This window comes from Camelus bactrianus, chromosome 7 (assembly GCF_048773025.1).
Source record: "Camelus bactrianus isolate YW-2024 breed Bactrian camel chromosome 7, ASM4877302v1, whole genome shotgun sequence".
Taxonomy (NCBI): domain Eukaryota; kingdom Metazoa; phylum Chordata; class Mammalia; order Artiodactyla; family Camelidae; genus Camelus; species Camelus bactrianus.
In genome coordinates, this window is record NC_133545.1 from 78,332,016 (window position 1) to 78,359,459 (window position 27,444).

The 27,444-nt window shown below is 39.4% G+C and overlaps 1 protein-coding gene across 1 annotated transcript in view; it reads right to left on the reverse strand.

Annotated features, from left to right (window-relative positions):
* Positions 1–1,323: 1,323 nt before the first annotated feature.
* LAMB4 (laminin subunit beta 4) overlaps positions 1,324–27,444 on the reverse strand; it is a 90,185-nt gene continuing 64,064 nt past the window's right edge. The window contains 10 exon segments of the mRNA XM_010947430.3: positions 1,324–1,842; positions 7,418–7,571; positions 8,862–9,035; positions 11,711–11,849; positions 14,277–14,484; positions 16,363–16,507; positions 19,571–19,732; positions 20,353–20,555; positions 23,190–23,350; positions 26,774–27,149. Coding sequence (XP_010945732.2) covers positions 1,703–1,842; positions 7,418–7,571; positions 8,862–9,035; positions 11,711–11,849; positions 14,277–14,484; positions 16,363–16,507; positions 19,571–19,732; positions 20,353–20,555; positions 23,190–23,350; positions 26,774–27,149 — 1,862 coding nt within the window. The 3' untranslated portion in view covers positions 1,324–1,702.

Sequence of the window (27,444 nt, forward strand, 5' to 3'; positions counted from 1 at the left end):
GCGCACAGGGACGATGGGTTTATCATGCCCTTGCAAACGATTCCCCAGATCACTTGCTTTCCTCGTGGCCGTGGCCGGGGAATTTTCTGTCTCTCCGGAACTCAACAGCCTCAGTCAGAGGACAAACTCTTGTCTCTTTAACCCTTTCCACATTCTCTTGCCTATTACTTGCACAGTCTGCCCCCTGAAAAAGGCAGAACTATCGAACGTAGCTATTGCAAACCAATAACCACACTTTTGTAAAATCATTTGTGCAAAGTCGAAAGTCAGTACCCTAGTGGGAAAGCTGGAGTGTGCTCTCCCCCTGCAGTGGAGTGAACAATCATAGTTTGTGATAGCTATGTTCTTCGACTTTGGTTCATTCCGTGTGCTGTTTGCTGGTGCAGGCTTCCAGAAGTCTCAGTGTTGGATACAGGGAACATCACATATTTCGAGAGACAATTCCGCGGTGGTCCTTCCTTTAGAAAAGTTTCATTTTATTCTTCAGGATTGCCAGGGAAACCACAATTCTCCTTCATAACCTCCATTTTAAGAAATTTCCTATTTGTGTGTCATCCTAAAGCCTCTTTGTTGAATTTTTAAATGCATCTGTTTTGAGTCAGTCCTTGATGGAAATGGCTCCAGCTGCTTTTCCTCTTTCATACATCAGCATTGATGTGTCTTATTTCTTGTTCAAAAATGTGGGGCCAAATTCCCTTGAAATAATCCCTCTGGAGGAGCACTTTCACAAACAGTGGCAATGTGTTCTAATTACATAACATTCATGCCAAAAAAGAAGTTAATATGAAATCATAGATCCGTTTTGAAATGAAACAATCTGATCTTTTATACTAAAACAATAACTACATGATTTCTGGTCTTTTAAAAACAAGTAGCAGATTTTACAGCAAAAATGCTTGCAGGCAAATTAGGGAAAGTAGCTCAATATTTATCTTCTTAAATATTGTGCCAGTGCCATTTGTGGAAAACAGAATCCTTTGGTTTAGAGAACTAATATGAGGGAAAGCGGGTGTTAAAACATGTTACATTTTGAATTGTATGCATTTTATTCAGAACAGAATAATAGCTTTACAGATAAAGTAAATCCAAATAAAAATAAAATATAGGACAATCTAGATGAGACCATCCATATTTATTCCACTCTAGTATTAGAGATATTTAAATTTATTTTATTGTGTAAAGAACATTTAACATGAAATTTACACTCAATGCTTTTTAAAGTGTGCAACACACAATTGTGGACTATATGTATAATGTACAGAACTCGGAACTTCCTCATCTTGCTTAAATGAAACTTAATGCCCATCAATTAATATCGCCCCAGTCCCCACTCCCCAGCTTCTGGCAATTTATTTAATGCTAGGTCCATTTGACTGACATGAGTATTAGTGAGTAGAATACTTCTTTATAGATTTGCACTTGTCATGCAGTTAGAAAAGGAAAGGAAGGCGAGAGCAAAGGTTTCTGAAACCAGAGACAATCTCTTTACATTTCCCTTTCTCTTCCACAGATAAAGTGGCTTTTTCTTGGCCAAGTTTCACTGTGCAGCCACATCCGGCAAGGAAGGGGTTGGGGGAAGAGACGCAGAAGAGGCTGACCGTTTGTGTTTCCCAGCTTCAGCACAGCTCCAGCACAGCACAGCACAGTTTGCTCATCAGAAGCCAGCAAAGAAAGCACAGGTGATTTTTCACTTGAACTCTGCCTAACTATAGCAGGTCGCATATTTGTTTTCTTGCTCAACGATTTCATTTTTAATGGCAATGACTTGATCTTCCAACTATTTCAACTGAACAGCTTTTTCTTGTCTACTTAGATTCAAATTTTGGACCTTCTTTTCTAAATCTGAAAGAAGAAAACGAAGTAAATGATATACTTTCAATTGACCCATTCCTCCCGGACATCCACGTTACACCAAACACCGGGATTTATGGGTCCCTTAAGGACATGTTTAGTTTTGTGTTTTGATCCAATGGATAAAGCATTTATTTCCACCAGACTTCTCAAGATTTGCACACAAATCAGCGAATTGATATTTGTGTCAGAAAAGTATTTTCTATCTGAAGCCATTTATCAATGTGAGTCTAAGGCTGGTTAGCATTCATTAGAGATGGAAAGACAGGATAAGCCTTGAGTGGACTTGGTAACGCACTGTATTTCCCAAGGTTTCTTCTTGCTCTTTTAACTTCATTTTCTTTGAACATGTGTCTATCACTTCAGGGTTTCCCAATCTTTCAGTAGAAAGGACTGAAGACACTTTTTAAAAGACATTTTCATTTCTTCATTCTTCTCTGCTGACTTTCTTCTTTTTTTGGTCATATTCACTAGTTTGTTGTATTTTTTAGATTCCACGTATAAGTGATATCATACAGTACAGTTCTTATCTTTCTCTGCCTGATTTCTTTCTTTTTGTGGGGCCGGTAATTAGGTTTAATTTATTTGATGGAGGTACTGGGGATTGAACCTAGGATCTCATGCATGCTAAGCATGCACTCTACGCCTTGAGCTATATCCTCCCCTCTTCTCTGCTGATATTGGAGTCCCTGATGCCTTTCACTCTTATCTACCCATGAATCCATCCATCCATGCATCCATCTGTCCGTCCATCCATTTACTTACCCATTCTTCAACAAATACTGGGAATTACAGTAAACCCTAACAAGGAGCCCACAGAGTAGTGGATGGAAGAGGTACAGAGAGATACAGTTCATAGTCAGAAAGGAAACTGGCCTTAGGTTGAAGTAGAACTTCTACAAGAAGGCAGGCTAATGCTCCACTTCACGTAGTCAGTTTACACTTGGATACCCAGTTGGTTTGGGGTAAGTGTCAAACTAGCACGTAGCATGTGTTTAGAGGAAGAAACCAGATTGGTGAAGAACTTTGAAATCGTCTTGTGAACAAAAAGTGAATTAACCAGCTATGTTTCATAGAGAGAAGATTCAGGGCACGTGCTATAGCTATTTTCATGTATTTGTGGCCAGAAAAGCAGAGTAAATGTGCTTTGGGTCCTCCTGAGGAAAGAGAATGGAAACAGCAGGTGAACGCTCCCTGGAGGAAGATTTTGTCTGACTATCAAGAACCTTCTAGTAGTCACAGCAGTTCAAAGACTAAGGAGCCACCATGGAGGGTGGGGAGCATTCTGTCATTAAAAACTTTCAAAGGCAGGTCATTTTGGATTGAAAAAGGAATTAAGCATTGGAAGGGTATTGTGTTTCTACCAAGTAAGTTAAGTAAGATTGTGCTGGTTGCTTTTCATCCCCCCGCCCATCCATTCTTCATCCTGCTCTGTGTCCTGCAAAGCCAGCTCCGTGGATGACATCACCTGGCTCTGGCTTTCGTTCACACTTGGCTGCTGGACGGCTCTGAGAAGCGATGGCAGGGTGGGGGCGGGAAAAGCGAGCAGGCTTCGTCTCTGGTGAGCAGCAGGGTTCTGGAAGTTCTGACGTCTCTCAAGTCCAGTTCTAAGTGGCCTCCTCCCTTCTGCTCCAGCATCCACAGGGTCCTTCCCCAGCGCTCCCACTCCTGCTTCCTGCTGCCCCTTTAGACCACGGATGTGAATGGCTTCTCACTGCTGCTAGTCACCCAGGACGTCCACACACGTGGTTGATTCTGTTAATTCCCGCGCAATTTTTCCTAGTTCTTCCCATCATGAAATAGAATCTATTTACCCTCTCCCCACCAAACTAGGTCCAGTATCGCAAGCTGTTTTGATCAACAGAAAGCAGGAGAGGGGGTTTGGGTACATCTCAGTGGTAGAGAGTGTGCTGAGGATTCACCAGATCCTGGGTTCAATCCCCAGTACCTGCACTAAAATAAATAAATAAAAACCTAATGATCTCCCCCCATGCAAAATTAAAAAATAAATGAAAAACACTGAAAGAAAGAAGGAAAGAAGGAAAGAAAAAGGGAGAAAGGACACTGCAGGACCTCAAGCCCTGTGCGGCTTCCGCGCCCACCCTCCTGGAGCCCTGCAACCACGCACTGTAAAGCGGCCTGGGATGGAAGACCCTGTGGAGAGAGGCCCGGCACCCCAGTGGACCCAGCATCCCAGCAAGCCCCACCTCTGGCAGACCTGCCAGCTGACCCATCAACCAAATACAGCCACGTGAGTAACACCCTAAGAAAGATCGGGGGGAAGAACCCCCAAGACAACTCATGTACAAATAGTACACGGTTGTTGTCTTAAGCCATTAAATTTGGGGGGTGGTTTGTTATGCAATGAATGGATAACTCAGACCACGCTCCTTTAATCACATGACGTAGAGTTACATCAATTTAAAAAGTTAGTTTTTAAATTTATTTATTTATTTACTTACTTATTGGTGGGGTGGTTAGGTTTATTTACTTAATTTTTTTTAAGTGGCAGTACTGGGGATTGAACCCCAAAACCCACGCACGCTAAGCATGCACTCTACCACTGAGCTATACCCACCCCCTTGAATACATTACTTTCTATCTCTCTGAGAAATTCCCTGACTTAAACTTCTCTTCCAACCTAATTTCAAGAACTGTGAATGTTTTAGCCTATAGGGGAAAAGTGGAAAGAATGTGGATCCTGACATTAAATATAAGACAGAAAAATACTGACATCCAGATGGCCAACAGGCACATGAAAAAATGTTCAACATTGATAATTTTTAGAGAAATGCAAATCAAAACTACAATGAGGCATCACCTCACACCAGTCAGAATGGCCATCATTAAAATGTCTACAAATAATAAATGCTGGAGAGGATGTGGAGAAAAGGGAACCCTCCTACACTGCTGGTGGGAATGTAATTTGGTGCAGCCACTATGGAGAACAGTATGGAGGTTCCCTAAAAAACTAAAAATAGGCTTACCCTATGATCCAGCAATCCCACTCCTGGGCATATATGTGCAGAAAACTCTAATTTGAGAAGACACACGAACTCCAATGTTCATAGCAGCACTATATACATTAGCCAAGACATGGAAGCAGCCTAAATGTCCATCAACAGATGAATGAATAAAGACGTGGCATATATATACAATGGAACACTACTCAGCCATAAAAAAAACAATGCTACTTCCAACAACATGGATGGACCTAGAGATCGTCATACGAAGTCAAGTAAGCCAGACAGAGAAAGACAAATATCATATGATGTCACTTATATGTGGAATCCAAAAAATGATACAAATGAACTTATTTACAAAACAGAAATAGATTCACCAACACAGAAAATACACTTATGGTTTCCAAAGGGGAAAGAGGGGGAAGGATAAATTAGGAGTTTGGGATTAGCAGATATAAACTACAACATATAAAACAGATAAACAACAAGGACCTACTGTACAGCACAGGGAACTATATTCCATATCTTGTAATAGCCTATAATGGAAAATAATCTGAAATGGGATAGATATATATGTATAACTGAATCACTTTGTTGTATATCTGAAACATTGTAAATCAACTATACTTCAATTTTTAAAATTCTATCAAAAAACAAAAAAGAAAATATTCTCCCCATGCTTTTGTAAGGACCAAGGTCTGTGTAATAGAAATTGATTCTTCATGGTATTGCCCAGGGAGTGCAAGGTAAACACATCTGTCTGTCTTTCTGAATCTTTCATAGTGTTTCCTTTTTAAAATTATTATGAAAATACTGAAAATAAAAAAAAAATACACTTTTAGAACTATTCTATAAATGTAAAAAGTAGCACTGTTCTCGTCACTCTCCCCCTCCCCAGAGATATCTAATGTTAACACTTTGGTATGTATTTTTCCTGACTTTGGCCTACACTAAAGTTGCATTTTCATTTTTTTCATTTCATAGTGATGATTTAAGTGGCCATAAGGCTGACAACCCATTTTATAACAAAGAAGCACTTATAAGTGAGGAGTTCGGGTTATGTTAATATTTTGAGAGTTACTTATACTCCAGATGAATATGCTTCATTTTAAAGTTTGGGGAGACAATAAATACAACTAAAAGTACAACTAGGCCACTCATCATCTGATATTTCTTGATGATTTAGAGGTAGTTACAGACATGATGACTGCCCAGAAAAATCATGAGTTTTAGCTGTGGGAAGAAAAATACTCTGATTGACTCTGATTGTATGTATTCTATGTTTACTACACTGTGTGGGCATCAAAATTTCCATCTGGATCAAAATCCGTGTTTGGGCTGTGATTCCTTCTGGATTGCTACCTACAAGCCATGCTACCTGACGTAGCGCCCTAGTGTCTAGATCATACTGACTCCAAAAGAGCTATTTGTAGGAGAGGAGAAGAGAAGCAGCACAGGTTAGGACAGACAGGGCTCCTCAATCTCGGTACCACTGATTCTTCAGGCAGAATAATTACTCGTTGTCCGGGACATGCCCTGAGCATTACAGGACACTTAGCAACATTTCTGGCCTCCATCCACTAGAATGTTAGTTGTAACCCCTAGCTGTGACAAGCAGGGACATCTTCAGACCTTTTTATCCCCAGGGGAGGGGATAAAATCACCCCTGGTTGAGAAGCCCCAGGCTAGGACAAGGGCCTTTCAAGGTGACCAAAGGCAAACTCAGTGTGTTCTGATTAACGCAGAGTGGATGCTCATTGATGCGCTTTGAAGTAAAACCAGGTAAGAGGCATGCTCCTTTGCACAAACCCAGTTCCTACTTCTGTCTCCTCAGTGGACTTGTAACTGGTTAAACTGTATCAAGGATAAACTGGAACTGGGACATGTTCTGCCAGGAAGGGGGGAGTATTATGATGTCACTATCAAATCGGGAGAGTGGGTAACAGGACAGTTAGAACCACCACATGATCCAGAATCCACTTCTGGGCATATATCTGAAAAAATCCGAATCTGTATCTCGAAGAGGTAACTACACTCCTGTGTTCACAGAATTATTCACAGTAGCCAAGACATGGAAGTGTCCCCGAGTGTCCATGGATGAACACATGAAGAAAACGTGAGATACACATATATGTACAAATACAATTCAGCCATAAGAAACAAGGAAACCCTGCCATTTGCAACCACATGGATGAAGCTGGAGGGAGGACTTTATGCAAAGTGAAAACAAGCTAGACAGAAAAGACAAATACTGTATGATCTCACTTCTGTCTAAAAAAAAGATTAAGTTGAACTCATAGGATGAGTAGATGGGGGCTGCCAGGGGTTGGGGGATGAGGGAAATGAGGGAGACGTTGCTCAAAGGGTCCAAACTTCCAATTATAAGATGAACGGGTTCTGGGGATCGATCACACTGTATCACATACGTGAGCAGATCTTAGGCACTCCCCTAACTGTGTGAGGGGGTGGATGTGTTAACTGAATCGTGGTGGTCATTTCACAACGTACACATCCATCAAATCATCCCAAAGTACACTTGAAAAACACACAATTCTGTGTCAGTGATACCTCAGTAATGCTGGGAAAATAAAAAGAATCAGTACCTATAATTCTTCTTGTCGTGTCCTCTGTATCTCCAGCCAGTTTTGCTGCTGCATCCTTTAGCCGTTTCACTTTTCCTAATGTGTCCTTCGTCAGTCCCGCAAGGCTTATATTTTGTTGAAGAATAGCATATCGATTTTGGAGCTCAACAAACTCCTGTAACAGAGCAACACTCCTATCATCAGAAAATATTAATAAAACACATACATATGCATGATGTTTGCCTGAGACTGCTCGTACAAGGAATAAGTCATTGCACTTGAATCCATAAGATATTTCCAACAGAGTTTTTATGTGCATTGTTTGTGGGGTTTTATTTTTTTTCAGGCTGAAAAAAAAATCTCAGCTTCAGTGAGAAAGTCAAATTTCTCTGTTATAAAGTATCAAGCATTATTCCATGTTAAGGCAACTCTTTATGAGAGAATGGTGTGTCCCAAACGACATAAGGTCAGAGGTACAGAGGACAAGATGGATCCAGTGCTGCCCCTGACAAAGGTTTAGCTCAGTCGGGTTGAATGGTTGCCAAGTGCAAGGTGAAGTTCAGAGGGAGCAGTGAAGATTCAGAAGCAGCAAGGACATTATTTGGTTGGCACAAAGGTGAGAGAGGATGAGGTGGGGAGGGTTCCAGATGGGAAGTAGGGGGTTAGTGTGAAGGCCTCCCACAGTATTAGAATGGAAATCTCCGGGGTCAGCCTGAGGGGTTGACAACCTACATAATGGTAAACAGACGAATTCAGACCCAGGAATGGAACGTGGAAGTGGTCGAGGGAAGGCAGGAAGCGCCTTTCTCAACTTCTGTTCCATAGAAAATGCCCTCAGCTCCTGCTGGTGGAAAATTTACCCAGCACATCAGGAATGAGAAGCAAGAGAATACACCAATTGTCAACACACTTCAACATCTCTTGGGCTTAAGCTGCTGTATGAATGCAACCAACCAAAGATTTCCTGCCAGGAAAATGAGCTGATGGTTCCTTTCAGCAGTTGAAATTAACAGGCCATTTTCCACAAAAGTTTAATTAACTCACTCTGATTCCTATAACTTGATCTACTCTTTTTGGAGGTGACCCTCACGTCTTGTTTTCTTTATCTCTTACGTGATTTACTTAGTCAAGGGCTAATACCTACAATATAGATCCATGACATAAATCGTGAAAGTTTGGAAGTTTAGGAAAAATCTGACTAAGGTACCACTTGTAATAAGGATGAGTGGGTGGAGAGTAAACAGTTTAATATGATTTGGCTGAAAAACTTCTGTCTCTCTGGAGACAGCCCTCCACTTACAGAAGCGCCTCCTTACCCAGTGCAGTCCTTACAGACATACACCCCTGAGCGTGGACAGGCACTAAGGGAAGTGCTGACAAACGGCACAAACATCTGGGGTTAAGGGATCACCCCTCAAAGGAGCACCGTCTGTCTGCTCTCAGTGGCGGGGATGGGATGGATGACCTCCTCCAGGCCCCCAGCCTGGCGCCGGGCTGATTCAGCCTGAGCTCGCACTCGGGTGGCCTCGTCCCGGCCCCTTTGCAACTTGGTCCTCAGCCGGCCAAACCCACCCTCCAGCGCTGACTGCTGCTTCGCTAAGTCCAGCTCCTTCTTCGTCTCCTGAGCCTGTTGATCAACCTGTTGTTGAATGAAAGACTAGAGAGGAGAAAGGCTCTTTATGTCACAAGTAAACAAGAACATAAATGATGTAATTACTGCTCAGAAGATAAGCTGGGTGTAAAGGGAGAGAAAATCATTCCTTTGCTATTTCTATTCCATTAAAACAAAGTTATAATAACAATTGAAATTAAATTAAAATAAATAACAATAAACTAAAAAATAAAAAATTGTTAAGATAGCCTAACATTTTTAGTTTTGTTTTTTTTTTTTTCCTACTAGGAGGGCCCCTTGGAGTACTGATACACCATCCTTTTACAAATGGAAGCCCTTATACACAATAATGAATGAACACCTTATACTTGTTTCTTATTTCAGTGACTCTACTTGTCCTACCTGGACGTCAAATGTGACTGGTCATTTGTCTATTTGTCTCTTGCTCTTTGGTCAAACTTTCACACCTTCTTTAATTTTCTTAAACATAATTAACATGCTTATTTTGTCTTGGGATATCCACTAACGGGGTAATACCTGCAGTCTCTTGCATTCTGATTCTCTCGTCTACTGTTTCTGATGACTCCTGTGTAAGGCAATCTCTTTCTTTATGTGTTATAGGGGAATCCTTTGAGGCCTGGTTTTAAGGTGCAGTCCTTTGGAAAGGATTCCTCATCGACTCTGTCAGGCATCGGAGGGCCCTGCCAACCCAGGACCACAGTAAATGACATTTTTAGCTTGGTTTATGGGGCCACCCAGGTAGGATGAATTAGCCCATCTCACCTGAGAGCTGGCTTACGGTTAATAATTCTTAGTGAAGACATTCTCCCTCCACGCAGAGGCCAATGTCTTTACACTCTCTCTCTCTAATAGTGTAACATTTCCCTGAGGGTTTGCCTTTTGGGGTCCCTGCTGTATGCATGGGTCTGACTCCCTTCTTGCATGGCTTTGTCTCTTTGCTATGCAAGGCAGCCATAAACCAGCGGCTCTGATACACCTGGGATTGGCAGATACCCTCTGCCTGCTGTCAGGTTCATGCTTGATTACTTCTCTGGATCATGCTTTCCGGTCATTTTTGGCCTCTGAAGATTTCCTCCATTTCTTACTAATTCAGGTAGGCGTTTAAAAAATTGTTAGATTAGGAGTTTGGGATTAACAAATACACACTACTCTGTATAAAATAGATAAACAAGGACCTACTGTACAGCACAGGGAACTATAGTCTATGTCTTGTAATGACTTGTAATGGAAAAGAATCTGAAAAAAAAAGTTATGTATATGTATAAGTGAATCGCTTTGCTGTACACCAGAAACTAACATTGTAAATCGACATGTTAATGAAAAATAAGAACTAAAAAATAAACAAATAAAAAATTGTCAAAACAGCCTGTAACATTTCTAGTTTTTTTTTTTTCCTACTAGGAGGTTCCCTGGGTGTACTGGTCCACCATCCTCTTAGCAATGGAAGCCCCTTCCTGTGCCCTCAGGCATATGTGGGAGTTTTTCAAGAGCAGGAATCTGCAACCTTTTCTGTAAAGGGTCAGATTGCAAATATCTCACACTTTGTGGTCCATAAAGTCTCTATTGCAGCCGTTCAACCCTGTGCCATTGTAATGCAGAAGCATCCATGGATAATATGTGGCTGTATTCCAACAGAATTTGTAGCTTTGGATACAGAAACAGTCGGTGGGGCCACTGGGCCCATGCGCTGTATTTTGCCAACCCTTGTTTTAAAGTATATGTCTAGAAGGGGAAAACTTCGAGTTCCTCTTTATATTTTTGCTCCTCTCTTTCTAGGTAACCTTTTTATAGCTAACATTTTTATTTCCTGGTGTACTATTTCCTGTTCTATTGCTTTCTGCTTTTCAAGATGGCTGTATTTAGGTATCGAAAACATAGCTGAGCGGGGAGGGTACAGTTCAGTGGTAGAGGACATGCTTAGCATGAACGAGGTCCTGGGCTCAATCCCCAGTACCTTCAACTAAAAAAAAAGCAAAGAAGTTTAAAAAAATTAAAAAATAAATAAAACACAGCTGACAAATAGAGACTGAGAAACTCATAATTTTCTGGGAAGGGGGTATGACATGTACTTGAGGATGGAGCCTTGGAGGGAGAGATGTCAGAGACCGTCAGACCAGGTCCTCTCCTGTCCTTCAACTGCCAGTCTTTCTCTTCTGGATCTATCACCTGGGTTAACCATGGCTTTATTCCTACCGAACTCTGGAGAGAACACTTTATTTTGGGCAAGATATTCTTTCAGTTTTAGGGTACTCTGATGAGTTTTCATGCAAACTTAGTTATAAAAACTTGGCCACAATTAATTTATTTGATGGGTGAGCTTTAAAAAGTCTGTGACTTCCCCTGGTATCAGGACGGATAAACACTGGCCTCTAATCTACCATTACTTAACTGTGTGACCTCAGGCAAGTCACTTAACCTCCCTGAATCTTAGTTCCTTCATTTCTGAGCTGGGGATAGCACCTGCTTCATCCCCTAGGCATGGTCATCAAGGAAATGAAATGGTGCTGGGAGAGCTCCACAGAACACTAATTAAACACATACTACTATCATAATCTTATTTATCACCATGACAAGCCCATCAGACAGGTAAGACAAGGGTGAACACTGGCATAAGTAAAAATTGTGTTGTCTCCACACTCAAAATCTACTTCAGGTCAGTTTCAAAGAACAGAGAGGAATACCTGCAGTACATTCTTTTTTATTGTTCTTATCTCGGCAGTCAGCTGTGCGATGGTAGAATCTGCCTGTCCTTGAGTGATTTGAACTTGCTGCAACTTATTCAACATTTTGTCAAGATTTGATAGAACGTTTGCTGCTTTTCTAAAGTGAGATATTAACATAGCAGATTAGATAACTCTACAATTATTCATTTATTTCACCTTCAGAGTTCATTTGACGCAACCAAAAACTTCACGGAATTACTTATAAAGTAAATTTAAATTACTCTTAAGCAAGGCAAAGTGCTGAAATCTTCATTTTTAGAAACAGGGATATTTAAATGCTAATAAAAAACATACATATGCGCACATAGATACAGATTTTGCCAGATATGGAAATCAAGGAAATGGGTCTTGTTTCTTCTTAACTTGTCATAAGCAGAGACGTTTAGGGGATAAAGCTGCCAAGCTGTGAATAAGAAAACGATCCTCAGCCAATTCCAGTTTCTTGATTTCTCAAACTTTAGCAACGCTGTCGGAATCCTTACTGGAGTTGGGGCGGGAGAGTCAAGAGGCTCCACAAAGAGCAACGAGAGAACGAGAGGTCCTGCGTTTTCAGGCTGTGTTTATTCAGGTTTATTTAAGCTTCACTGACATTCCAGCCGCCCAGGGGCCCAGTCAGAGGTTAAAATCACAAACATTCCAAGTGATAGTCTATTTTACAGAAATGAGCTCACCCTGAGTCAACGGTCACCGGATACTTAGATCTGTGGGCTCAGAACCACCTTGGGAAGAATGTACGAAGCCAGGGAAGTATCAGACAGACCCTAGCAGAGGCATCATCAGAGATGCTTGTGTGAGAGCAAAAACAGCCAAATTGCAAAACACCCCCTTCCCAATCCAACCCATCTTCTCCTCCCAGGGGTAATCTCTCTGGTTTTTTGTTCTGTTCTGTTTTGTTTTAAAGACTATTGTTTTTAGGTTCACAGCAAAACTGAGAGGAAGGTACAGAGATTTCCCATATACTCCCTGGCCCTTTACATGCATAACCTCCCCAGTTATCGACATGCCGCCCCAGAGGGTACATTTGTTACAACTGATGAACCTACACTGACAGATACTAATCACCCAGAGTCCACAGTTTACATTAGAGCTCACTCTTGGTGTTGTCTGTTCTGTGGGTTTGGACAAATGTATAATGACATGTATTTATCATTATAGCATCATATCGAGTATTTTCACTGTCTTAAAATTCCTGTGTGTGTGTGTCTATTCATTCCTCCTTTCGCACCCCCTGCAGCCACCGATCTTTTTCACTGCCTTAGCCTTTTCCAGAATGTCCTATAGTTGGAATCATGCAGTGTGTAGCTTTCTCTTTCTACACTCCTTTCTCTACAGTTACTGGGGGTGGGGAGGGGGTTCCCAAGCCTTTCCTTTTCATAACACCCCTCATTTTTTTTAACTGTATTGTTTTTTTCTTTAGATTTTTTTCAAAGCATTACTCGGTATAGTAAATTTGGAAAGTACCCCCAAAAAAGAAGAAAAAAAGAAAAGAAAACCAGGAAGGGAAAGTTTACCAGTAATCCTACTACCTTTTAAGATATTGGCATTTTCTAGCATTTTTGTCCAGAAAGATTTTTTTTCTTTTCGTGATTGACATCTCTTCCATGTATAATCTGCTATCTCCTTTTTAAAAAGCATGAATGTTACATTGTAAGACTCTCTGCACGTTACTAAAACTCCTTCATCAGCGTTGTTTTTAATAGTGGTGTGATTGTGCTGCAATTACTTAATTTTCGTAGTTTTAAGTGTTCAAACTGGAATGGCTGGGCTTTGGGTTGAGTCTGGTCCACTTCATCTGTGTAAGTGGATGATGAGACAGTAAAGGCAGCTCAGGTCTCCAACTCTTTCTGGGTGTCCAAAAATGGGGGTGCGTGTTGGTGACGTAATGAGCATCATCCACCAACCCTGTGACCCTGACTCACGGCACCCCATGCTCATAAAAACCAGGACGGCTTCTCCTTTATGCTTGGCTAAGTCCACACAGGCAAAAGGAATCCAGACTTCGTTAACTCTGTACCGTGCGTATCTTTCTACTCCTGTACCATATCCCTGGGGCACTAGTGTGCATTTCTTCTCTTCCTCACCACTGTATCTTTTTAGTGTGATATATATTTTTTTAACTTAGATTTTCAAAGTACTGCTTATTGGAGTAAATCTAGAAAGAACCAAAAATAGGTAAACAAGAAGGGAAAAATACACAGACACTCCCACCACCTGTAAAGATACTGGCATATAATTAGCATATAGCATTCATCGGTGTATTTTGGTATAAAGAGGTAACAGACTCCTGGAAGGGCACTCAGAGTCCAAAGGAAATGGGAAACAAGCATCTCCGCACACTGCGTTCTAGTGTTCCAGCTTCCTGGGGGCACCGCCACAGACAGCGTAGCCTTCAAGTGGGACAACGAACTACTGGAGGATAATTTGATTTGAACTACAGTTACAGCTCCTTAGGCAAGCATTTTTCAGATGGCCTTTCAGCAGATGGCCTGTTAGAGCAGGAGGAGGATGTTACTACTCTACTTACTTGGCTGCTTTTGCCTTCACCAGAACTTCTCGGGCTCCATCCGCTGCTTTACGTAGCCTGTTCTCCTCCATCCTGTAGTCCTCGCAAGGTTGTGAAAATTTCTGTATTTTGTCAATTTCGTGGGTTAGATTTTGCGACATGACTGGTTGGCAGACGTCAAGTACACGATTTACAACCTTTTCTATGTCCTCCGGAGGCACGTTTTCCTCTTAAAAAAGAAGGTGGGTTTTAGGTAATTGTGTCTCCTTATCACTGTATCTTGTAAATATCACCACAACAAATTCTAAGTCAAATGTATTTGCATCTGATTCTGTGTCCCTAGAATCCAGGGATTAGATCGTATATGTCCCTTCGATTCTTCTTCATCCTCAATTTTCCCTTCTCTCTGAAAGAAACGTTGCTCATATAACACAGAATACACCCCACACAAATGCTTGTTGGAAAAATGAAAAATTACAGATTTGGAACACTGTGTGTTCCACAAAATGTCCTCACAAAAACAGCTTATTATAAATACAGTTCAAAAGCAATGAAAATGTTTAGATGCCTATCATTAAGAGCTGAACACAACGGATGTGACAATGGGGAAGCGCTGGGTCTGGACTCAACAAAAGTCTACTCTCATCCTCCATGACATTAAAAAGGCTCACAATTTTTGCTCATCTGCATAATTGGGTAACTATTCCTAATGCTACTTCTCAAAGATCTATTTTGAGAAGGGAATTCAGCAAAACAGAATAAAGTACAGTATGAATAACATATTATCAAGAAATTTGTATAGTCAGTTACAATGTGTCAATTTCTGGTGTACTTCAATAAAATTAAAAAAAATTTTTTTTTAAATTAGGAAATTAACATAAAAAAAGAAACTTGTAAATACATCTATGCCCAGCTTTTCAGAAAAATACAATTGGTCCCCTTTGAGAACTGGAGCGGAAGATAGACTTTTGGGGGGTAATAGCGCTTTGTCTCTCTCTGGCTCCTTATGGAGGGACACACGCTGAGTCCCGTGGGGGAAGTCAGAGTGAACTGGATACACATCTGATGATCCTCAAAGGGTTTACTAGCAAGTGGGGACTCATAGTCATTCTAGGTGATGACTGACTGACCCCTGAAGAACAGAAGTGATACATACAAGACAAAGGGATATGGTGTCCAGAAGGAGGAGAAAATACTCCAGGAAGAACATCTATAGGCATTTAAGGGAGTGGGTCTAGCTCAGTGGTAAAGCACATGCTGAGCGTGCATGAGGTCCTGGGTTCAATCCCCAGTGCCTCCATTAAAAAAAAAAAAAAAAGGCATTTGAACTGGGCCTCAGAGGATCACAGAGATTAAACCTGTGGAGACGTGGGGTTAAGCAAGGAGTAATGTTATTTGCAGAAAGTGAGGTTTCAGGACCATTTCCAGCTGTACTATTTGATATTTATCTTTAATAATTTTCTGGAGTTTAAAACAAACCTCTCCCCAAATTACACAAAATAAGGGATAATATGTTCATAAGTATAAGAATAATTCATAATAGTAACGAACCAAATAGTTCCTTTTGGTCAGTCACAGAAAGCCAACATGAGTCTTGGAAAATAGTCAATAGAAGTTAATAACCAGTATTTTAGATGCCAGCTCACTACAGTAGTCGACATACTAACCAACATTTGGCATAGCTGATCTCACACACTCTGTCAGCAGAGAAAATTGTAGAATCTGGCAGAGTCTTCATGCTGGACTTTTCTTTTATTTTAAAGAAATAAAATAACTTTAAACACCAAGCTCATTTGTTTGGAATTATAACTCAATTCTAGGATTTATTACTAAACGAATCTTATACAAAGGACCATATTTTTTTTGGCACTGAGTTAATATTTTGGGATTGTTTTCATTAAGAAATTTAAAACCAAGGAGTACATCCTGGTTTTGATTTAGGCATGTCATTTCCAAAGAATGTAATTTGAAATTGGTTGTGATCTTTGAGTATATATTAAAAGGAGGAGGAGGAGGGGACGGAGGGAAAAGAAGGGGAGGAGAAAGGGGTGGTGGGGGGGGAGAGAAGAAGAAATAAAAATTAGCCCTAGTATTTTTAAAACGTTACCTAACAAAAATGTTTTCAGGTTTTTGATTAAAAGATTCATTTTTTCTTCTTCAGAGTCACTTTGGTTTTCCTTATTCCTCAGCTTCTCACTTAGCTGTAAGGCATTGGTTTTGGAGACGTCTGCCGGTTTACTTATGTTCTTAATCTGGAATAAGAAAAAAAGTACAAGGCAAACATACAATAATTAGGCACATTCTGTGATGTTTCCTTACTTAGCTGGACCAAAATAGAATTCATTAAAAAAGAAACAGAAGTCTAGGTAATGAAACAACAGATTCGTTTTAAAGGACTCCTTTAAAAGGTGATATTATTTGTTTTCATTATCCTGTTTCCTTAATAATGTGAATTTATCTCTTAAAACATTATTAGTGATCAAAGTTGTTACTTGAAAACAATTATTGATGGAGTACTAATGACTTTTCCTGATACAAATCTAAAATACAAATTCTGGTTTAATGAGACGTTTGCATTCTATAACAGCAACAGATTTCACAGAAATTAGTTAGGACTACTTACAGTCATCAGTGCAGTTAGTAAGCTGAGAACATTTTCCTTAATATAAGTTAAAATATTAATAAATTTAATATAAGTTAAAATAGTTACTCTTTTAAACATTCCTCAAATTCAAATAATATACTTTCTTTGAAAGCTACAAAGAAAACATTTCTCCTTTTAATAAATGAGTTTGAACTCAGAGCAGGCTACAAAGATGAATTCCAAACACTGTACACCTGGTGGAGAAATGACAGAACTAAAATGCTTACAACCTAGAAGTGCAAATTCTTCCTTGTATGATTTGAGAAAGGTCATGGACTTTTCCTTGGGATTCCAACAAATTAAAGAAAGAGAAAAGACCGAGAGCAAAAGGACAGTATCATCCACAAGTTAAGCTGTAATTAATAAATTAGTTGTGACAGAAGTAGGGCTAATTAGGATCAAACATAATTAGGGGGGAAAAAATCTCCATTTATTTCCCCACAAAGGGAGGCTGCTTAATTTGAGTCATACAGATTTTGTGGGAAAGGATTTAATTGTAGTCATTGGCAAATGATGAAACAAAAAAGGAACACTTGCATGATTAAAAATATGTATCTTACTTTTTCTGTTGTTCCATAATTCTCTAAAACTTTTTCAAGTTGAAAATGGATAGCAATTGGGAAAACAGAGCTTAAAAGTTCTCATCCCAAGAAACAAAATGTAACTACGTGTGGTGACGGATATTAATTTCTTGTGCTAATCATTTTGCAACATTATACATGTAGCAGTGTCATTATGCTTTATGCCTAAAACTAACACTATGTCATGATGTTGTATGCCTAAAACTAGCATAGTGTTATGTGTCACTTATATTTCAATTAAAAAATAAAATGGACAAGTAGTATGTGAGAATGCATGAAAGTAAGATGAGAATTCCAGAAATAAATACTCAGGACCAATTATACAGATGAAATCTCAGTGGAGATCAGTTGATGCCATATTCAGAAAGAAAGAAAGATTGCTCGATTACTTCACTCTTAAAACATCTCTCTGCAATCCATCCTCTGTCATGACTCCTGAGAATTCTCTTGCAATCTCTTCTGGCATGCTTCCCCCTTCTAATCTAGAGGAAAACAGCACACCATTTTATCAACAAGACAACCCCCATCCTTTCCCAGTTCTCCATTTATGTGCTGATTGAGCCAGATTCGGGTAATATGTACTTCGGGGTTATCTTTTCAAAGCAATAGCTTAACACAGGGCTTATTTAAATGATGTGAGATTTCTTTTTTTTCTTTTTTGAGAAGGGACAATATAGTAGCTTAAAATTACACTAAATGATTAAGGATTTTTTTCACCACAGGGATGCAAGACCAGGATCTGCGTTTGTTCATGGCTGTATTCCCAGGATCTAGATAAATGCCTGGGATTGCAACAGGTACGCAATAAACATCTGTTAAAGAAATACATATCAGCAAAAAACGAGGTAGCAATACAGAATTTGACTACGTAAATTAAATTTGCAACATTCAGGATGTGTAGGGACGTTCTCCAAGTTGATTATAATCAGAAGGTTGCTCCAGACTTGGATTGTGGAGCCTGTGGGGCTAGGACGTGGGACCAGTTGGAGCTCAGGCGCACGGAGCGAACTGTTGCTCTGAACGTGCTTGTGAGCATGCGCGGGGCTGTGTGTCTTAGCTGTCTGTGGTCCTCACCCCTTTCCCAAGGCTGACTCTCTACCCTCCTCTCAGTTCTGAGACCCAGATGTCTTCGCATACATTTCTCTTTTGTTCAGGAGTTGGTTTCTGTTGCTTGCAAACAACAATGCTGATTGATAGAATATCTACCTTTTATTGGTGAAAAATTCAGCTCTTTAAGAACTTTTTCTTCTTCATCAAAGGCTCTACGTATATTGCCAGAAAAAGAAAAAAAAAAAAACTATGAAGCAAATCATCATCTTGTTTTCAATAATGAATACGATGTATTCACACAACACCTAAAACTGTGTTCATCCTTTCAAGATTAATATAAAGCATTCACAAAAAAACCTAAAGAAAACTAGGTAATTAAAAATTATACTCATTTATTATTATGCCTAGAAAAGTGAAACCACCTTAAAGTATTAGAGATTCTGCTATCAGGTGCTTAAATAGTAAAACAACTTTATCAGGTTTATCAACATAGGAAAGAGTTCAAGGCATTAAGAATATATTCCCATGAAAATACTTTCTAACATTAAAATTTGTCTATTTAGTAGAATTTCAAATATACCCTTGAATTTATAAAAATTTATTCCTTGCTTTCAGAGCTCCACAGTTTTCAAAACTTCAAGGCTAGAAGTCTTCCGTTTCTATACAGTGTTGGCTATAAAGGAAACATGCACACTAGTGTATGTATGTCTTATAAACATACTATGAGGTTTTTCTCTTCTCTCTCTCTCCAGATAGACACACAATATATGTATATGTGTATATTGTATACACACTTATTATACACACACTTTACACTATATATAATGTATATGTAAAAAATAGGCCAATATTCACGTCTACTTCAAAATCTACATTTATATCCACATCTGTATTTTTATTCTGTTTCCAGGCATAAGAACACAGAACATCTAGAATCCTTTCACTTAGAAGCTAAATGGAAGTTAAAAAATTTCAAATAGCTTGCTTTTAAAAAAAATTGCTACAGCTTTACAAATAAAGCATGAGATGGCATTATTTACCTGATTCTTCAATCCTTGAACCTGGTTGTTCAAATTGCGAGTCAGGGACCCTGCTTCCTGAGCTTTCTGGAGGGCATTGCTGGAGAGAGTCAGGGAGCCGCGACAGCTGGGGCCTCCACAGGGCAAGAGCACACAGGGCGAGACCCCACGTCCCCCGCACACCTGGAGGGAGAAGGGATTTATGTAAAAACGAACTTGGCAGAGCTTTTTCTAATGCCGTCCAGGCTCACTGAGGCAAGGCACTGCTCTATTCACAGATCTTTCTTACAGTTGTTCACGCTTAGTACACGGATGTGGTCCATTCCATGTTTCCCAGGTAACTGAATAAACATCTAACTTATTTGTATCAGCAATTGTGCCAATGTCATTTTTACACTCACAGGTTTTGGGGAAAATGGTCAAATGACTAGCATTTCCATGTTAACTTCATTTTTTTCTTTTAAAATAAAAATTACCTTCCACTTATAATAAGGCAGGAGGAATAAATGTCAATAAATGTCCATAATCTGTACCATTTTAAAAACAGTAAATAATATAAAGTACTAAAATCAAGCCACAATCTTTACTCTTTGATTTTTCACAAACTTTGACTTAAGAAATAAAAAATAAAATCTAAATAAATACATTTATATTATTTTATGTTATATAACAGAGGATTTATATGTATAATACATTTATAACATATAAATAAAAAGAAATAAAATTTAAGACGGGGAAATAACAAGAGAATACAATAGGTCTGTACGTCAAGTAGTTTTTACTATACTCTCACGAATATTTACCTTTCCATTCAATTTTTGAATATCCGGTGTCTTGATCTACTTTGATATTTTCAATGACAAGTTTTCTTTTGAGGTTAGTGCAGCTAAAATGGTACTTAAGTCATTCCTGGTTTTTTCAGGCTTATTAATGATGGAAGCAGTATCGTCAGTTTTCTTTGCAGCAGATAAAGATCTCTGATACTTCCTGATGTTCTCTGAGGCATCTACATCAGCACAAACTGAGGGAAGGTGGAATTTTGTGAAAGCAAACGAAATTATACACGGGTTATCAGGATCATCATTCCACAATTTGACTGTACTGGCTTGGTCTCCATCATCAATACAAAAATTACATGTTGTCTTTGAATCTGCACTTGATGGGGAAAGATTCAATGTCGTGTCGCAGACATAGATACAACAGCTACAGAGCCCTGAGATTTAAGTCTGCAGATCTGTGTTCTTCTTAATCAAAAAAAATTTTTTTAATTTCTAATTTTTTGTGGGGGGAGGTAACTAATTGTATCCATTTATTTATTATTTTTCGTGGCGACACTGGGGATTGAACCCAGGACCACGTGCATGCTAGGCATGCGCTCTGCCACTGAGCTGTACCCTCCCCCCAGCAGACATGTGTTTGAATGCTGTCCTTTCCCTTTACCGTCTGGGTACATCCTTGAGCAAATCCATTAGTCTCTTAGGTTGTGTTTCCTTATCTGTAAACTGGTAATAGTTTGTGAAGATTACATGAGATCATACAAAAATGCTCTGTGAAGTGTTCCACAAATGTGAGGTATTAATTTTGACCATCTTTATGAACCCGAATGCGATGAACCAACTAAGTCTACCTAACTATACAGAGCAGGAGGCGACAAACTTGTTCTGCAAAGGGCCAGAGAGTGAATGTTTTAGGGCTGCTGGTCATAGCATTGTTGTCACAGCTTCTCAACTCTGCCATTGTGGAGTGACAGCGGCCGCAGGCAAAACGTTAAGTAAAGAGATGAGGTTGTCCCCGGTGTAACTTTATTTACAGAAACAGGCTTTGGGTAGGATGTGCTGGCGGACTAGTTTGCTGACCTCTGATACTGAAGCTGATGACACCAGCTCACAAGCTGAATGCTTTCTCTGTGCCTGTACTTCCAACTTTCACCCTTAATCTTCACAAAACACTGTGAGATGCGCACTCACACGATCACCCTCGTTTTACCAGTGAGAAAACAAGGCTCTGATGATACTAAGTTCTCCGTGCTAGTAAGAGATGAAGCCAGGAAGTTCAATCCTAGAGCCCGTGTTCTTAAGTACTTTTCTGTGTTTTCCATATTTTTATGAAAACACAAATTCAAGAAAGTAATATGGGAAGTTTTAATGTAAATGATAGTCTATTAGGGCTTTGAACTATTTTAGGAATCAAAGGTCCAGGGTCCTGGTCTTCACTCCCTACATAACCATAATCCAGGCATGACAACCACATCTTTTCCTTTAAACATTCCTGGTTCTTACACTAACATATTCTTAATATATCGTAGTTTTCATTTATCCTGAAACAAAACAAAACAGAACAAGACAAAACCCATGTTCCTATTGCTTGGAATGATTTTTCTGCCTTTATTTGTTTGGCAAATTTATCTGCATTCCGTGAAGCCCAATTCAACTGTCACCTAATTCCTGAAGCTTTATCTAAGAATTCTGTTCTCTCTCCTCTGTCCCCAGAATAGCCAGAAGATGCCCCGATGAAGTCTTTTTGTTGTTTAAAGTTGTTTATACGCTTGTCTTCCCCTCTGGAAGACTGGAGTGACTTCAGGGCGAGGACTTGCTGTATTTACTCCACGTCTCTGCAGCACGGTGTCAGGCATCTAGAAAAAGTTCAGTCATTGCTGTTGGACTGCCAAGTTTGAGAGGATTAGCATGGGGCCATTCTGCTTTCTTCTGCCTGGCTCGGGTGACTGCTGATGGATTTTCAGTTCTTTCAATTGGCACCTTCTTCCAGGTTAGGATCAGAGCCAATTCCCTCCTCTTTACACAGCATTTATTGCACATCATTAATAGTGATTGCAATACATTTCAGCCATTTCATAATTGCCATCTTTTTTTTCTCTTTTAGGTCAAGATTAGATGGAAAACAGGAGCAGGCGTCCAGGATAAGGAAGAGCAATGTTTTTGCCTTGAGACGCAATTCACGTGTATTTTCCCTTTCAATTAGATGAGTTAGGTGTGAATGAGTTCCGTGCTGCCTCTCCAGGTAGTAACAAGCTGCCCATTTCCAAATGTAACAGGGGTCTCATGGGAGATGAGGAAATGAACTCATCTAAGTTCCACGTTAGAGTTCCATTTCTCCTCCCAGGTGATCTTGGCTTTGGCATGGATTCTGCTCATTTTTAAGAACTATGCAATATGAACTACGGGTTTTTAGTATGTTAGATGCCTTTGAATCCCCACAAAGTTCTTATGAGATATGTTTAAGTTCTTTTTGCCTCACATTCCTTTGCGTATATGGTTGCTGGAAACAGAGCGGCTTATACTCAGGAAGTCACAGAAACACATCTCTCTCATTTCCTTATGGCCATATTAGAATTTCCAAGCAGCTGACTGCATGAGACCCTTGCATGGTTTGGCATTAGAATACTTGGGTTGTCATATTTGTTTAGTGTTGGACATTATTAGCAAATGCTGTCCGGGCTCTGCAATGTTTAAAAAGTTGAAATATTCACGCACAAATAATACCTTTCACGGGTGTGTTTTCACATTCCAAATTGCTCAGATGCTGTGGCAGTAAGTGCAGGATGACTCACTAATGGAATGCACTACAGATTTCATCACCTTCTGTCCAGAAACAGACAGTTAAGGTACATTTTCTCTCTTACCCATGATGCTTGCATTACAGGCACTGGAGTGCAAATCAATTTCTTCCTGAAGATCTTCAAGTAAAAGGTTAGCTTCATTCCCCATCCTTACTATTGTTTCTTTCAGATCTTGAAATTCACATACTGTATTCAGCTGCTCACTTAGCTCCATGATTTGTTCCCTATAGGGGAAAAGGAGAGTAAATGTAACCAAGCTTGTATCACATTTGACAGATTGGTGGAAAAAACACATGTAAAGAAACTGCCCTCATTATTAGGTAGCCTCATAATTTGAATGGATCTTTCCCTCCAATTTTTCCTTTGACAATTTATTATTCTGTTTATGGCTTATCTCTTTCTTGCTAATTCAGCTTCCTGGAGTATTTCAGCGCTCATTTAAAATATGATCGTACGAATATATGTATGTATATGCATGACTGAGACATTGTTCTGTACACCAGAAATTGACACATTATAACTGACAGTACTTCAATTTAAAAAAAAATGATCATGCTCACAGCAGCACTATTTACAATAGCCAGGACATGGAAGCAACCTAAATGTCTATTGACAGATGACTGGATAAAGATGGTGTGATATATTTATACAATGGTACACTACTCAGCTATAAAAAATAAAATAAAATAATGCCATTCGCAGCAACATAGATGGACCTGGAGGTCGTCATTCTAAGTGAAATAAGCCAGACAGAGAAAGAAAAATACCATATGATATCACTCATATGTGGAATCTAAAAAAATGAGACAGATGAACTTATTTACAAAACAGAAACAGACTCATAGACATAGAAAACAAATTTGTGGTTACCAGGGGGAAGTGGGATGGTGGGATAAATTGGGAGTTTGGGATTAGCAGATACAACTACTATATATAAAATAGATAAACAACAAGGTCCTACTATATAGCACAGGGAACTATATTTAATACCTTGTAATAGCCTATATGAAGAAGAAATGAAAAGGAATATATATATAACTGAATCACTATGCTGTACACCAGAAATTAACACATTGTAAACCGAGTATACTTCAATTAAAAATAAATTAAAAGAAAAAATATGACCAACATACAAGGTCCAGTAGACCAAAAGTTTTTGAATCTTTCAATTTCAACTATTTATATTCTGTCTCCCTTTGCTTTGGGTTTTTGAAAACACACATTCAGACATGGTTCATTTAAGCCAGTCTAAGAGAGCCAACCTACCCTAGGCTTTCAACACAGAACCCCTCACCTAGCTGAGGGTAAAAATCAATTCTTCATTTAGGATAAGTTGGCTGCCAGCAAGAATTTTTTAGTGCTACTTCTGTACAGGGTCTTATCACTTCCACAAGTGACAGGAGGTGTCCTTGCTGGTCAGTGTACCTCTGGGTGTGTTCTTTCCCCATCACCTTCCTCTTTGATGATGCTACCTTGGTCCCACTTCAGTTGTCTGGGTTCAGCACACACAGTTGGTTCAGGTGAACAATTAGTAGATCCCTCATGATGGGGAAATTGGGTGCAAATCTTGAAGAGTATGGTTCAGGGAAGTTACAATAAATATTTATGGGACTAAGTTATCTTGGCTCAAGTGCAAAGCATTAACTAATGCTTCCTAGCATTTTCTGCTAATCTACAGACTTTTCCTTCAGGCTCCAACTGTCGAGGCTACCATTCTTCAGGCCAATAATAATAATAATTAATATTATTATAATTGGTACTCTTAAAGCACTTACTCTGGGGGAGGGTAGAGCTCAGTGGTAGACTGTGTGCTTAGCAAGCACAAGGTCCTGGATTCAATCCCCAGTACTTCCAGTAAATACATACATAAACTTAATTACCTCCTATTAAATTAAAAAAATTTTTTTTAATTAAACAAAGCACTTACTCTGTGCCAGACACCATGCTAAAAGGCTTGAGTAATTCTTTGTTTAGTGATAATGAGTGACCTTATATTTATGCTTGGGTTTTGTGTAACATAAAATTCTGCAGCTTCAACTATTCTTTAATCTAGTCTGTTTGGTTTCTTAGAAGACTGGGTACTCCTAGAAGGGTGGAAACGATACCCAGTTCATCCTTGTTTCTGTAAGGGGCCAGAGAGCAAATATTTTAAGCCTTAAGGGCCACAGTGCCCCTGACACAACTGCTAAACTCTGTCACTGTAGTGGGAAAGCAGCCACAGAGGAAATGTAAATAATGGGCATGGCTGTGTTCCAATAAAACTTTATTCACAAGCAATGTGGTAGGCCGGCTTGTGCCCGTGGGCTATGGTTTCCTGACTCTTGGCCCAGAGCAACCAACATAATCTCTAGAAATGTTCGATGAATGAAAAGAAGTATTCAAGAATATATAATAAAAATTAATGCTGGAGAGGGTGTGGAGAAAAGGGAACCCTCCTACACTGTTGGTGGGAATGTAATTTGGTGCAGCCATTATGGAGAACAATATGGAGATTCCTCAAAAGACTAAAAATAGACTTACTAGATGATCGAGCAATCCCACTCCTGGGCATATATCCAGAGGAAAACTTAATTCAAAAAGATACAAGAACCCCAATGTTCACACCAGCACTATTTACAACAGCCAAGACATGGAAACAAACGAAATGTCCATCGATAGGTGTCTGGATAAAGAAGCTGTGGTATATTTATACAATGGACTACCACTCAGCCATAAAAAAAATAACAAAATAATGCCATTTGCAGCAATATGGATGGAACTGAAGATTGTCATACTAAGTGAAGTAAGCCAGAAAGAGAAAGAAAAATACCATATGATATCACTTATATGTGGAATCTAAAAAAAAAAAGACAAACAAACTTACAAAACAGAAACAGATTCACAGGCATAGAAAACAAACTTATGCTTACCACGGAGAGAAGAGGGTGGGAAGGGATAAGTTAGGAGTTTGACATTTGCAGATACTAAGTAATATATATAAAATAAACAAACAACAAGTTCATACTGTAGAGCACAGGGAACTATATCCAATATCTTGTAGTAACTTATGGTGAAAAAGAATATGAAAATGAATATATGTATATTCATGTATGACTGAAGCATTATGCTGTAAACTAGAAATTGACACATTGCAAACTGACTATACTTCAATAAAAAGTTTATATACACAAAAAATATATACTTGAAACAACTTAAAAAAAGGGATATATAATAAAAATGATACTGCATTTTGAAAGAATTATCATCCTCATTGTAAGACTTCACAGTAACATGTGGGCTGCTAAACAACTTAAGAACAGGGAACATTTAGCAGAATTCCCTGAGTGCATGGTTAGGAAAAAAAATTCTGTATTGAAAACCTCCCTACTTCCAATTTTGTGTCTTTCAGCTCTGCTGGGTTTGGGTCTTCCGATTAACGTTATGATTGCCTTTTTGTTATGATCGCGGCATCTGGAAAAATCACATGTAATCCTAATGAGGTAATAAAGAGACACACAAACTCGATCCCCAGCCTGGTTATTAACTGAACAATGATCATTTCGCTAACATCAACAAAGGTATGGTTCTAAACTTAAGGCCATTAAAGCTCAGTAGGTGTTAAGATAAATCTGGATCTTGACTATCTATTACTTGCACACAAACCTTACCGAACGGAGTCGTGATAATCCTTGACTTTCAAGAATTCCCCAGATGAGAAAACAGGATGTCTCCAAATCCTTTCTATTTCAGACATGTCCTCTCTCAGGCCTTTGAAGTCTGCCTTGCAGACAGGCAGGGTCTCTCTTTTATCTCCCATGTTAGCAGCCTGTCTCATTAACCCTTGCACCGCTTTGGAGAGGGAAGAAATGCTGTGGTCCCACTGATCAAAGCACAAGTGACACCGAAGACAAGTAGGGAATTCCTGGCCGTGACCCCGGGCGCAGCGATCACATCGCTGGCCGCTAACACCCTCCTGGCAGCAACACATGCCTGTATCCTGGTCATAGAAGGGCCTCTGGGAGCCTTCCCTGTTGCAGTCACATGCTGAAAAGGAAGAGAAGGAACCGAGGATGTCAGTCAATGGCCTCTGGCTTACGATCAGCTCAAGGATAAAGCTGTCGCCTCTCCCCTAAGAATCTTCCCAACTCCCATTTCTAAGGTGAACACTGAAATTCATTATAATTTCAGAGATCTGTGCAATGGCCGTTCAAATACAGCATTCCTCTTTCCATTCCACTGACACATTAGTTCATGGTTTTTATATGGACAATAATTAGGTGTTGTTTTCACAGTGAGTATGAGTTGTTCACATCTGGGTTCTTTACTTGTGTGGGTGAAA